General features: G+C 33.6%; 1 protein-coding gene across 5 annotated transcripts; it reads left to right on the top strand.

The window, feature by feature from the left end:
- The first annotated feature begins 512 nt into the window (after positions 1-512).
- Positions 513-8,755, top strand: LOC136210556 (probable lipid phosphate phosphatase beta). 5 transcript variants are annotated; one of them, XR_010678116.1, is made up of 3 exons: positions 514-1,332; positions 6,617-6,879; positions 8,458-8,755. XR_010678116.1 is itself a non-coding variant. In XM_066001874.1 (3 exons), the coding sequence occupies exons 1-2, from the start codon at positions 689-691 to the stop codon at positions 6,660-6,662; spliced, it is 690 nt and encodes a 229-aa protein (XP_065857946.1). In that variant the 5' UTR covers positions 515-688; the 3' UTR covers position 6,663; positions 6,733-6,747. The 5 variants fall into 5 exon arrangements, 3 of the variants coding, with proteins under 3 accessions (XP_065857945.1, XP_065857946.1, XP_065857947.1); XR_010678115.1 differs by having other exon boundaries at positions 8,452-8,755; XM_066001874.1 differs by lacking the exon at positions 8,458-8,755 and having other exon boundaries at positions 515-1,332; positions 6,617-6,663; positions 6,733-6,747.
- The last annotated feature ends 6,438 nt before the right edge of the window (positions 8,756-15,193 follow it).

Here is a 15,193-nt window from a genome sequence, read left to right as displayed (position 1 = left end):
GCTCATGAAAATTTTACACAAGTTCACATTTTGAATTTAATAACATAATTTTTGCAAAAATTTCAAAATCATATCGTTGAAGTATTGTATTATAACTTTAATTAAGGCTCTATTTAATATGCTGCAATGGGCGTTGTAATGGAATACTCATTACAATGAAGGTTTATTATAATGTTTAGTTAATCGTATCATTTGTATTATAGAATAGATATTGTCTTTATACTAATTTGGAATTTATTAATGAAAATTGTCAAACAAATTTTATTATTCTTAATTTAACAAATTAGATGATTTTGCTAATGATGGTTGGTCCGAGTGGTGAGACGTTTCTGCTTGACAGGTTTGAGGTTCGATTCCCCATTCCGTTAAAATTTAGCCCTCATTGGGAGTGGGTAGACCTACCCTTACCTAAACTTTTAAATATCAAAAACAAATTAGATGATTTTTTTTTCTTAAATGGAAATTCTTATCCAAAATTTTCCATCTTTTATTTGTATTTCTTTGTGAGAATATCTTATGTTTTGCTATAATGCAAATGGTTTGTTCATCAGAAGGAAAATAGAACTGGTATTTTTTCCCTTTCTTTTACATTCCTGTTTTCTTTCGTGTACGGCTTAACTGTTACCAAGTGTACAGTTAACCGCCACATCGAAACCGTTAATCCCCGATCTCCACCACTGTCCCCGCCATGGCGGTGGCCGTCCCACCACCTCCACCCCTACGGCAACTCTTGAAATTTGATACTGATTTATCATACTTTCTTCACTCTCTTTTCCATTCATACCTTCCCTCTTCCGTTCTCCTCGTCCTTGAACTCTCTGCCGATTTCCGATTTTCTTTCCCTATTACCCTTGCTCTTTGCCTTTCCCCTCTTCCCTCCTCCCTTCTCCCTTTCTTTTCCTCCCTCCTCTTCGGTCTCCTCCTCGACCTAGCCCTCGTTGGCCTCATCAAGATCATTTTCCGTCGACGTCGCCCTCCTTACAACCCTCATATGTCGGCTGTCGTTTCTGCTGACAACTTCTCCTTCCCTAGCGGCCACGCCTCTCGTGTTTTCTTTGTAGCTGCATTGGTTTCCCTAACAGCGGACGCGATTGCGGCGGCTTTGGTGGAGTTGAGAGCTGGTGGCGGGTTCGTTGACCGGTGGATTGTCGGGGATGACCCCAAATTGGTGAGCAGTTTGGTGTTGGTGGTTCGTGCCTGGGCGATAATGACGGCGTTTTCCAGGGTTTTACTCGGCAGACATTTTTTTCTTGACGTTTTGGCTGGAGCGTGTTTGGGCGTCTTTGAAGGTCTCATTGCATTTCGATTCCTGCAATTTGAGAATTTTTTGAGGTAAATAAAGCAGGGTTTGTATGCCTGTTTTCAATGTTCCAGATGGATATTATTGAGCTAATTATGCAATAGTATTACCTTAGCATTTACTTCTTGTAGTGGAAATATGAAAAATTGCAAGTTAGCAAAGGAAAAAATTGAACAGACTGGCTGATTAATGTCTGACTAATACTCCGAAGTGGCTTTAACTACGTACTATGGATTTACTTTCACACTTATGATAAGGGGATCGACATATCGCCTGATTTAGATGTTGTCTTGCCTATATAGAGCTTGGATGATTTTAGGTTGAAACTTCACTGTTTTAGCAACTTTAGAATTAGAAAACAAACCCAATTGATAAACAACAAAAATTGTTACACTGACAATCTTTATCGAGAGAAATTATGTGGAGTAACAGTTAGTGAAAGCATGGTGGGGGTCGGAGTAACTGTTAGTTGCGTTCTTTCGCCTGTTATAAACATGAAACATTAGAAGACACTGCCCAGCCTAACATATGGTTGTATCTTGCACTTGAATGGATAAATACTACAATGAAAGGGTTTCTAGTAAATGTTCAGTCAGACCAAATCATAAGTTGCTGAGAGGGATTCAACATAGATTAAGGATGAGATCAGGCACACATTGTTTACAGCAGATGAAGTATGAAGGTAATCTGCATATTTCCTGTATTCCTGTGTATGCCTATGTTCAAAGATGCCACTCATCCTTAGGGCCTCTTGTTCAGTGGATTCATGATGTCGTATAACCTTTAAAATATTAAGTGCATGGATGCTTTGTTTGTATTGTAATGGGATACTGTACAATTGTTAGAATTTTGTAACTAGCAGTCCCAGTGTGGTAGCTATTAGCACTTCGGCAATTAAAAACAGTAAGGTGGTTGAAGAACTGAGAAATTTCATGTTCATTGCTTTGAGTGATGGGACGAGCAATCTATCTCTATGAGTAAGAGGAGAGTTTGTTTGTGATCGACTGATAATTTTTATGTATCCATGTCACTGAATAGAATATAAGCAGATATGTCGCTTAACTTTATTCAGTCTCTTTTGGATTCCTTTGCATGGTAGCAAGCCTTTATTTATTTGTGCTTGTTAGTTTATATATCCAACTGGTTATTATGCAAAAGAGCGAGAAATAACCTCTGAGATCAATAATTTGGTTAGTCAAGGACTTTGGCTTTCATCTTCTCTTGTAATATATGAATATTTTATCCTTAAAATGTGCAGCAGGGAAAGCCGGAAGATCACACATTGGTATATTTGCAAATTGCAACCTCCATTGTCCTTGTCATGCCTTCTATCTTAACCATTGTGTAATCGATGAATCAAATATATCATCATGGATAGAATCAAGAACTTATACATGATGTTTTTAGTGCATGTTGACTAATGTAGAATTCACTGTTTCACAAATTCACATGAGTTCAGCGCCAGAAATGATTTGAAGGAATTAGATTAGTCTCAGAGCTTCGAAGTCAGGTTAAGACGGACTGATTTCAGCCCAGAGCGCAAAGGGTTTTCTCCACAAATAGCTCAGGCTGTTACATTGTCGATGTCCTTATCTCACTTCCAGCCCATTCCCTCATTCACTGCGTGAGCTGATTTTGGCTTCCTTTACGTCTTGAACTCCCAATAGTCTATGGTCCAGCTTCTATAATGGCCTTAACAGAAACTGCAAGGGATATGATACAAAGCCTCGTCAACCCAAGGTGTGGAAGGTTTATTCTAGAAGGAATAGTGAGCCTCATGGTGCGAATGGACAGGGTTTGTTATACCTTGGGATGGGAAATAGGGAGAGAGGAAAGGGTAGTTATTTAAGGAGTAGATGGTAGCTTTGGGAATTCTGGGTCTGGTCTGGAAGCATGGAAAAGGGGCTGGCACTGTGAGATGTGGTTCATTTTCTCTGTTTTTTTTGCTGTTCTTGTATAGATTTTGAGGTCTTGATCTCTTGGTTATGAATTCCAATCTTGAATTGAATTTTCAATAAATAACTCCTTAATTCAGTGCTTCCTTGCTAGTTTATCTATTTAGATTCTAATCTCTTTACAGTACTGCTGAGGCCTTATCTCTTCATTGATGTGTTATGTGTTATAACATAAGCACAGTGAAAGTTCATTCGACAATTTTGAATTCATCTGTTCTTCAAATTTTAGGAGTACAATGTGCGAGTCCAGATTCCACTCGCATGTTTCTATGAATTGAAAATTTCCCTTTAGTTTTTTAGGAGCATATTGGGTGTGCCTAGAGTCATTTTTATCTGTTTGTAAACTTTGAAGTGCAAACCTGACATGGACAATTTGGAAATTGCCCCTTCGGGCATTTTTTTTAGGATCATATTGGATGTGTTCAAATTTTCGGAGATGCTGAAGTTCATTGGGGTTATGTTCTTCATGCTACAATTGAGATGTAAAGAAATGCATTTAAAAAAAAAAATTATAGCTTGCCTTCAATTTATTGTTTGAAAAGCTGCTTTTGCCCTCTTTGTGCAGTGTATATATGCTTCCGTAGCTTTTGGGGTGGTTTCAAGTCTACGCCAATTTTAATTGGAAGGCTTTGCTTTTCAGCTTTGTTTTTATGTTTTCATTTGTTGTTGTTTTGTTGAGTATTATAGGAGGATCGTCATTCTCCACCATATGGTAATCTTCTTTTTCTTTGTTTCTTTTCAAAAAAATTGAACTTGTATGTAAGAAAAAGGAGTCTGTTGTGTGCGCTTCGGTATTAGAAAGTAAATGTCTTCCGTAACTGGTTCTCTTCTTTAAGGTATATATTTGGGATTTTTTAACATAATGATTTTTGGGTTGCCAGATTAGTTAGAAGGAAAAATAAAAGTATTAAACAATATTTTCTTTTTTCCCTATATGCAGCTTCTTGCTTTATCTGAGAGTTGGCCAAGGTAGAAGTTAAGTGCTTTGGGGTGCAGGCAATAGGAGATGTTTCTCTTGCAACATATTGGATGGACATTCTCAAATCTCCACATATCAGATTCACGCTTAGGATATCACTTTTTATTGAATGAAACCCAAAAAATTTGGGTGACTGTTTCAATGATCATTAAACACATTAAATATTGGAGCAAACAACTTTGCTATTTTGATTCTTACTTGTGTATTACAGATTTTGGCAAAAGTGACTGAGCACTGATTATTTGTTCCAATTTGTATAATATGTAATGTTGACAGTCACAAAAAATCTGAGTTTCTGGTTTCTCAATTTGATTAAATATGATATGAAGTCCTTAAAAGGTGTCTTACTTTGGGCTTTTTGTTTTAGCTATTCTAGTAAATTGTTCTATTGTTTTAATAGAAGCATGTGCAATCTGCTGCTGGTAAATCCTGTCTTTTCTCTGCTATGTGCTGACGCAGAAATCATCTAGGACCCAATGGTTCCTATCACTTGCAGACTCTGCAACACTTCTGCATAAATGGGTTTAGTGGAGGCCTCGGATCTTCATGTGATCATTTAGAGAAACATTGTGGGCCTTGTCCTGTAAATGATAAGAAAGGTCACCAGTTTTTGCTTATCCTAATTGTGATGCTGAGCCCAGGCCCAGTTCTGGTAAAATTGCACTGCGGATTGACAGCAAGATTCATTCTAATAAATGTTTTACTCATAAGTATTAAAGACTTGTGTCCCTTGTGGCAGCCACTTATTATTTCACTGGAATTTTTCTTACTGCTGTATAGAGGCGGACTTGCTCTAGGAAGGGACTCTGTTGTCAATTGTAATTCATTGCCACAAGGACAGAAAATTTAGAGAATTATTATTATGAACCGTTTTCCTTGTTTAACTATTTGTAGAATTGTTAGGTTGGACACTTCTGTTTGTGGAATTTATTTGATTCGCGTAGTGTATTGCAATACATGGACACTGGTACACTTCCATGATAGTATCCCTCTATTTGTGGCTACTATTCTAGTAAATAGTCAACTTAAAGGGCGTGTTAATCACAATTATTGTTGCAATGTGTGCTTTTTCTTTGGATATTGATAGCATGTGATAAGCTTTATCCGATAAGGTAAAGTTGATTGATTAATGACCTACTCTTGAAAGCAATTTGGAAAGAGACATTGTAAACTTGCTAGGTTAGCGCTGAGTTGCTGACATTGATTACCCAAATTGGTTAGTTCCATCATTGGTATAGTATAATGATGGAAAATGTGGAGCACATCGGGCAAAAAGAGTTTGAGCCCCCCCCCCTTTTTTTGCTTCAGTTCATATAGCTAACATGTGATACTGACATCTGTTGGCATCAAGGGGAATAAAATAATAATGCCATGATACATGTTTATTTATTTTTTGCCTTAGTGGAAATAGAGTTTGACATGGTTTGTGATTATTGTTACTGAAAAGGAGATGCATATGGCATTTTGAATTTGAATTGTGATTGTGTTCACACTGCATTAGATTAATTAATATTATATTCCTGTTGAAACTGGGGATGGATGGTCTTTGTCAACCCCACCAGTGTAGAGGTTGTTGTAGCATGGATATTGAACTTTTGAATATGAAGCCTTTTTTCCTTTTAGGTTCAGAGTGAGGGTTGATATGGATGATTACTAATTTGGTTTTTATCCCAGCTGTGGAAATTTATTGTTGCAGTTTGTCTATTTGCTAAACAGCTGCATGCATGTCTTAGAGATCAGCTCCAAACTCTTTTGGAGAAAAGAACTGGTCCAGCCGCTAACAGCCAATTATATATGCTTTACTGAGATTCATCATGTCATGTGCCAATGCTAAGCTGTCTTTGCAATAGTTTTCAGACAGAAAAGCTTTTAGGTTTGCTGTCAAATGTCAATTATAGCTCTTTCACAAATGTGGGATATAGGGCCTGGTCATCAAGTCAACAAGTAGCTCTGTCATTGTCCATAATATTTCATTATCATGTGTAAGTTCTCATTTACCATATCAGAAAACTTAGGTTGCAGATTATATGATTCTCTATTATTGCACAACTTCTGAATAAACCATGTATCTGCCTTGTGACTATTCAATAGTCACTATTGTCAACATGTTTATATGTTTGTGGTAATAATTGTAGGGGACTTTATTTAGACCTCTGTAGCAATCTCTCATATGCTGAATAATTTTATTTACCAATAGAAATAGCAATCACCAACTACCATTAAATCTTTTTATTATTGAAATTAATTTAAAATTATCCCGAGAATTTGTAAATCTATTCTTTTGTTCCTGCATGATATGTGAGAGTTAATGTTATAACTTTTCCTGAAAATGAATGTGACCTATGCATGAACTTTTCTATTTATGGCTGAACAATGATGCAGCTTTGGACCGCAACCACATAAGCTGAAAGTTGCAGGGTGTAGCTAAGGTAAATGAATGAGCCATTGTCACTGTTAGGGTAATTTGCATGCAGAAAATTTACGTGCGGGGCCCAAAGGGTGCATGAGTGCATACAGGTAAAAGAAACGAGAAAAGGAAGAATGCCTACTATTTGGACCGACCTGAAAGCTGAAGCAGCAGAAATGTTAGACTAGACCAGACCAAGACTTTTCATTTATGATTAGGACCATCCAGACTTGATGAGGTAACACTTATGATTAAAGCTTTTAACTGATTGACTGTCACATTTTCTTCATCTTTAGTAGCTATCTTTGGATAAGTGAGAAACTGCAATTTTAAATAAAAGTTACCACTATGTGTTGATGTTTGCAGACATGTGATAGGATAGTTTGTACCCAAAAATTAAAAGAATTTTTCTAATTTTATTGTTTTGGGAGTTAGTGGCATGGCGCACTTGTGATTGGTAATTATTTATGCAACAACTGAATTTTGGACATAGTTTTTCTCTCTCTCTAACCCAGAAATGCTCATTCCTTTTTCCAATAAGGTTAAAGGCCACTTGGCTTTTGTAGTTTAATTGGATATCGGGTACTGATGGTTGGATTTTTATTTTTTTAATGTAGATACGTTTTTAAAGATGGATTCTTTTTTACCTTTTCTTCTCTATTTTAGTTCTGTGGTTTTGGTACACGATAATTTACCCAGTTCATCACTCATCAGTGGCAGACATAGGCAAACCTGGGCAGATTTTTACAGAAGCTAAAGACTGACACAAAATGGAAGATTAATATTTTAAAGGTTTCTGTCCCCAACCCCAACCAATTTGAAATGAATACATAAACAATACACTGAGTACGTGTTCATTTTTCATTGGTGTGTTCTATATGGACCCGGATCATTATAGAATTTCATCTTTTTGTGTTCATTTTTTATTGCTTGGTTCTATATAGACCAGGATCCTTCTAAAATTTTACTATGATGTTTTTTGGGGTAACTATTATCCATGCCCTTGAATTTTATCTTTATTTTCACTATGGCCCTTGAATTTTGCATTTACTAATAAAATGACTATTTTTACCTCAAAAATGGAAAAATTCAAGAATTAAAATTATTTACAACTATATATTTCCTATTGAACCACATTTTTTTTTATTTTTTTATTTTTCAAATTACCATTTTCAAAGCTCTCTCTTTTTTTCTAAACAACCACTTTTTCTTTTCAAAGCTCATGGGCAATAATGTTTGATTTTGATAGTGTCATGTAACCAATGAACTAAAAGTTTAAGCTTTAAACTTGTAGTTCAATTGGTTCCATAGTATGGTATTATAGTCAGGTTGACTAAGTGGTTTAGGTTCGATTCCTGTTAGCTCCATTTGTTGATTTAATTGCAGGACATGATAATATGGGCATGTGCTGTGCACACTTCAAGCCCAGTGGGTATTCGTGTGTGGTGGTATGTAGATATTAATATGAAGTAGATTTTAACTATCATTTTTAGTTCAATTGGTTCTATAACGGACGGTTAGATCAAATTTGAGGGTTGATGTGTGTCAAAAAAATTTAAGCTATCCATGTACTAATTTATCCATGTTTTCTATCAAAAGAGATTTTTATGTTTCCCCTTTTACACTTACCTTTTCAGACTTTCAGTGACCCCATCAATTAATGCATATTTTCGTTTATTTCTGCGTTTCTCTCTGTAATATTTGTTTTTATTTATTTTTCCTTTTATTTCAACATTGATTGATGTCTTTCCTAATAATCATATATTGACATTGTTATTAAGATGCTTAAGCTAATTATTAATGTTGACAGGTACAGCTTATCGTTTTCCCCCAAGAAGGGTTATGTTGAGAAAGGTTAAACTAGTTAGCAACAGTTGAATTGTGTGTACTATAAATAAACCATTGGAGCAAGGGTAAGGGCACTTGAAGAGTGGGAAAGGAGTATGTACTATATACATGGGAGAATGAGCAGCATTTGTTCTAAAGAATATTCCTTGCATGTCATTTATAAATGTAATTAGCGTTTGATCAATAAAATATAATGTATAGTATTTATTTACTTAGAAGTGAAAGAGACAGGGAGTCAAAAGATGGGAAGAAATGATATATAAAATTAGATTTTGATTGCATTGCATGATGAAAGTTTTGTATTCTTTTGAAATTTCTCCTTTTACTAACCTATTACCTAACATGATGAAGATTCTTTGTATGGTTTAATCCCGTGATCATTGCTTTCATATTGAGAACGACTTGAGGTCTCATTTTTCAGCCTAGCTCTTGACCACTGTTAATTAAATGTTTTTAATTATTTGATTTGAGTGTTAATATTGTGGTCAATTTAGGAAGACCGCAACTAATGATGAAGCCTGCACAAGTTTAATGTAATCTATTGCTTCCTAATCATTAGTAAAGCTAATACTAGTGGATTACTATTGCACAAGTTTAATGATTTTCTGGAGCAATTCATTTCCGGACTTGCTTTTTTGCCTTTCTCATATCCAATTCTTGTTGCTGATAAGATGCAACGAAAACAATGAATTTACTTCCTAACTTTTATAATTAGGGATAAGTCAAAATTTGCTTTTATCATTGGAGTAGTGTAGTTTACTTTTAAAGTACAAAGGGATGTAATTTTTTTTACTTGTTTTGACAACGTTAGTTTAATTGTTATATAGTTAGTTTGATTGTTATATAAGTGTCTAAATATTTATTCTGTTATTAATAATTACAAATAAACAGTGTTAAAAAAACAAAGCTGTCTAGACCGTACTGGCCTCGTTTAAGCACTTGAAAGCGGGATCCTGTTTCGATTTTCTTCAAGTTGTCTCTCTGGGTGTTGTATGGGCTTTTTCTAGTCCCCCTAAACAATGATGAACAATTTTTTTTATAAAACTAATTCGGTTTATTAACAAATTTATTTGGAATATCCGATACAACAGTTAAATAACTATCAACCAGTATGTTTAAATTTTATATGTATGGATAAATCTATACTTCCCAAAATAATAGAGGTAAATTGACCTCATCCTTATAATTATGAAATTCTAATACTGATTTTTTTTTTTATAAAAAAAGGACTATTTACAGGAAAATTATAAAAGCATCGTTTCTGTCGTATGGAAATTACGGTTGCCGCTTTTTTTTCCTTTCTTATTTAATAATTAAGGATGTTATAACAGAACATATTTTTCTAGTATATAAAAACATAATTTTTTTTATAAGTACCACTGTACTACATTGTATAGTGTATATATACATATGTAGTTCCGATCAATCGGTTTGAAATGATTTAGCTACTTTTTTTAGATAGTACCTCCAATTCAAATTTACTGGATACATTATATCTCTAACTTAAGTGGTTAGAGATCCTACCACTCAATTAATATATCACAAAATATAATGCAATATTCATTCATTTATTTTTGTTTAAACTTATGTATTCTTAACGAGATAATCCTGATTAAAAATTAGCTACAGTTATATAGCTCCCCACCCTTAATGTATTTAATCTGATTTATTTTTTCTACAAATTCATGGTATCATCCAAGCTACAATTCGTAGGTATAATGATAAACATGTTTGAAATTGTTTATGTTTATTAATGTATTTGGATGAAGAATCCTACTGGACGGGCTGGTGAAGTCCATCTAGCCAAAATATATAACTTAGAGCTAGGGTGGTGTTTAATATTCCATTTTTTGAAACTTTTTTTTGTCTTTTAATTCTAATTTATATACTATCATACATAAATTCTAAAATATGTATCGTGTCATTAAATTATTCATCCAACACACCACGTTATTAGTGTGTCGGGTATATACTAAAATTTCTGGTGCTAATATTTGCATACCCTACAAAGGAAGTTAATTAAATGTGGTTTATTAACAAAAGTTTTGCAACCACACAAAAGATAGTATTATGAGTTAGAAAATCAGTTGTTAGTTGCAACTAACTAATTAATAGGGGAATGATTTATTTAATGAACAAAATCACATAATATATACTATTCTATTTAAAATCAGACATATATAATTCAATTCAATTCAATGGTTCTTTTAGTTTCAAAAGCAAGCCAAAGAGGAAGTCCAAAATAATCATTTTCCCCCTCAATAATTAATATAGGGATCTGTGGATAATTTGTCATCAATCAATCTACCACTCTCAATAATTTTATTTCATTTTTATATCTTCTTTTCTTTTGTGGGTCATACAATTCTACATTTCCAAAATAAATAATTCTAATTTATTTAAATTTCAAAAGAATTTTTCTTATGTTTATTTTTCTTTTCAATTGAATTCTAGAAAAAAACCCCAATAAATATATATTTGGTCCATGGATAGATGGCATTAAGGGGAGGGGGCCAAATTTTATTAGTGGTTGAATGAGTTGTTTCCCAATTGGAATTGGAATTGAATTTGGTAAAAAAAAAAAAAAAATCATTTAAATTTGTTGAATTTTGAGTACATTAGAAACATGGATTTGATTGAATTTTTGTTTCTTTCTTTGCAAACCTCGACCCACCTCTCTTCCTTCATTAACCTATAAATATATATTTATTGAATATGATAAGTAATTCACTTTTTATTTTATATTTTTCAAATTTATGAATAAGAACTAGAGTGTCAAATAAAGGAATTAACTTCATGTCTGGTCTTTATTTAATATTTATGTTCCAACTTAGAAAAGTTATATTGAAGCAAATATATTGTCGATTTGAAATTTTATTTATTAATTTTGTATGATATAGTGAAGGGCAAAGAGATATGTGATATTTATTGGTATTTAATTAAAAAAATAGGTTGGAGGGACATAAATATGTGTAATCATTATCTAAGCTATATATTTATTTATATTATCCTTTTTCATTGGAAAGAATTTCACATGCAACATCAATTCCAATTCAGAGAAATAAATACAAACGCTTTAAACACTAATTCAAATTGAAATTGAAAATTAATTAATATTGCATAGATTTATTAACTTCACCAAACAGATCGTAATTAGAAAGTTTAAATACAAAAAAAAAAAAAAGGTTTCACTGCAGATGGATACTTATCTTCTTTTTTTTTTTTTTGGTTAAAAATAGACTATGGAAGTTATTTTCATTTACAAATCAAGAAATTTTAAGTTTTTTTGGTAACATAAAAGTTTAGGTAAAGGTAGGTCTACCACTCCCAAGGTCAGGGCAAACCACAGATCTCAATGAGGGTTTATAGTGGAATTTACAGATCACCTACCAATAAGTGCTAAATAAATCAAGAAATTTTAAGTTGATATTACCAATTTTACTGTTTGTGACATCAAAATAAAAAATTTAAGAATTAAGTTTATTTAGTATCATATTTATCGTATGCCTATGTTTTTTAGTTTTCAAAATTACAATTTTAAACATTTACTTTATCTTTCTTTTCTTAGGGTCTGTTTGTTTTACCTACTGTTTGCTGTTCCTGTTTGCTCTTACGGTTTGCTGTTTGATGTTGCCGTTTGCTGTTACGGTTTGCTGTTGGAAAAAACTGCTTTTCCAAAAAGCAGAGATTCTCTGCTTTTGTAAAAGGCTGCTTTTCAGGTATGAAAGGCAAACAGGAGATCACTAACCAAACACCTAATGCTTCTTTTCAGATTTAAAAGGCAAAGAGGTGTTCACTAACCAAACACCTAAAACTCTCCTTTTTAAAATGAAAGGGCAAACAGGAGCATGAAAAGGAGCAACCAAACGGGCCCTCAAACTACAGTAAAACCTCTGTATAGGAATATTCTATATAGGAATAACCTCTATTTTGTTATAAAAAAAACGCGGTCCCAATTTGATAATAACCTCTATTATCAAACTCTATTTAGTAATAACCTCCCAATTGTTATACAAATAGTCTGGTCCCAATCGTATTCCTATATAGAGGTTTTACTATATAGCTAAATCACTTCAAAACTAAAAAGTTAAATTAGAATTTTGAGTCTTTCTCAACAAATTTTCATCTTTAAAACTTTACTTCTCTCTTCTAGGTTCTTTCGAATAATTATCAATTTGTGTTACAATGATGGTCATTTTCCTACGAGGTAGGCGAACATTAGTCTTTTAACTATCATCATAATAGATAATCCTAGATCACCTTTAGATTTTTTTGGCTAACCAACAAAACTACAACCGTTTATGTAAGAGTGTTTAAAGAAAATTAGGAACATATAGAATATTATGACAAAAATTCTTAATAAAAACTATTCTGGTACTTTAACTACCAACTTATACTTATTGGTTAAATGGTTCAATAATAATGTTTTGGTAACAAGCTTTTTGAAAAAAAAAAAAATAGAGGTTTAAGCCACATTAAAGGTTTTGACTAGTAATAGTGGTGTTAGGGGAAGAGAGGTTTGAAAGAGTTTATAGGATCCAAAAAAGTAATTTTCAAAACGCTCATTTTATGAGTTTTTTCAATTAGCTTATTGCTCCATCTCTTTTTATAGACATTTTTACTCCCTAATTAATATTCTTTAATCCCAAATAAATGTTTTACCATGTCCTTATTTGTCATTTTACACAAACAAATATTAACAATCAGCTAAGTTTTACCAAACAATTTCACACAATCCACTAGTCAAATCAACTAATAGCTAATATAATCAGCTATCAGTTAACAGCTAATAACAATTTGTCAAACAGGACCAATATGTAGCTAATAACAATTTGTCAAACAGGACCAATATGTATCATCAAAGGTAAAGTTTAAATATAGGCTTAATACATCAGTTGCCCCCCGAACTTGTCCAAAAAGGTTGAATGGCCCCCTGAACTTTCAAAGTGTCTCGATAGCCCCCTAAACTTGCATAAAATGTTTAGTTAGCCTCTTGAACTTGCGTAAATATATTATGAAATTCTAAGCTGTAGAATTTGAAAGGTCTCGCTCAAAACAAAGAGAAATAAACAATTGCCAATGCAATGCATGAAAAGCACATCCTATGCGTAAATTTAAGAGGATTTTTAATTTCAAAAAATATATTTACCGCATGATAAATTTAGCTTTTTAAAAATAACATTAATGAAAACGTTAGAAATACTTGGTCAATTGTATGTTGACCAAGCTATTTATAACGTGCAAGAATTGTGCCTGTTAAAAAATATATCTTTTGTTGCACGCGAACTGCACTCGTTACAAAAGTCTAGTAAGATGGATTGGACCAGTTATAATTTATAACGTGATTTTATAAAAACCAATACAAATAATCTTTTTTGTAATGGTACGCCTATGAGTCCGTTACAAATATAGTATTACTAATGACGTTATGTTTAGCAATGGGTCCAGTACGATTCCCTTAATAGATGTTAATATGTCCAATTTTCACAACTTCATATTTCAGATGTTTAGAATTACCTTCTCAATGTAAATAGAAAGTAGTAGAATATTTCTTATATATAGTTACTATATACCACATTGTTCACAAGTAGCTTGATTGACTGACTGACTGAATTTTGTGGGTAACTATTAGATATAAACCTTTTAGATCTAAGCTTTGGTATGATTTTAATCTCTACCATAAGATTATAATAAATCTAGATCTAACGGTTGTTGAATGTATAGTTTGATATACAGGAATAATATGGAGATAGAGAGAGATAAGTAATAGGCACAATATTGATTTGAATCACCTTAGTGATTATGGCTCAGAGGCCTTGTATTTATAGTGAGCCAATCGTAGTTTGTATAGAAATACAATACACAAATATAATAGTATTGAAACTCTACCTAGCTAGGTATATAGACAAATTGAAACTTTAACTAGATAAGAATCTATTTACAGAGATAATAGAACATTATCTCTAACACCCCCCCTCAAGCCGATGGCGGGCACGAACAAAGAGGCGAGAGTGTAGCATCGTGAAACGAGCAGGAGTTAGCGGCTTGGTGAGTATGTCTGCAACTTGATGATCGGTTGGAATAAATCTGATGCTGAGAAATCCTTTGTGAACTTGTTCGCGAACAAAGTGATAATCTAGCTCAATGGGCTTCGTACGGGCATGAAAAACTGGATTTGAAGTGAGATAAATTGCTCCAACATTGTCACACCATAACTGAACCGGGTGGGTAAAGGAAAGCCCAGATCCGAGAGAAGTGATTTGAACCATAGAAGTTCTGCCGTGGCATTTGCTACTGCCTTGTATTCACTTTCTGTGGAGGATCTGGCTATTGTTGGTTGCTTGCGGGTCTGCCACGATACAATGCTGAATCCAAGATAGACACAGAAAGCACCCATGGATCTTCGATCATCAGGACACCCTCCCCAATCACTATCGGAGTAACAATGAATGTGATATATTGGTTTGATGGACATGACTATCCCAAAGTCTGATGTGCCTTGAATGTAGCGTAAGAACCTCTTGACTCCTTTCCAGTGCTCATCAGTCGGACAGTGCAGGAATTGACATAATTTGTTAACTGCAAATGCAATGTCAGGACGAGTGAATGTTAAGTATTGAAGTGCTCCCACAATGCTTCGATATTCATCTCCAGAGGTTAAACTAGTGCCTAGCTCTTTTGAAAGTGTTGGCGTGGTGGCCATG

The sequence above is a fragment of the Euphorbia lathyris genome, chromosome 1, assembly GCF_963576675.1.
Source record: "Euphorbia lathyris chromosome 1, ddEupLath1.1, whole genome shotgun sequence".
Taxonomy (NCBI): Eukaryota; Viridiplantae; Streptophyta; class Magnoliopsida; order Malpighiales; family Euphorbiaceae; genus Euphorbia; species Euphorbia lathyris.
Note: the sequence above shows the minus strand (reverse complement) of the source record. Positions and strands in the feature narration are given on the sequence as shown.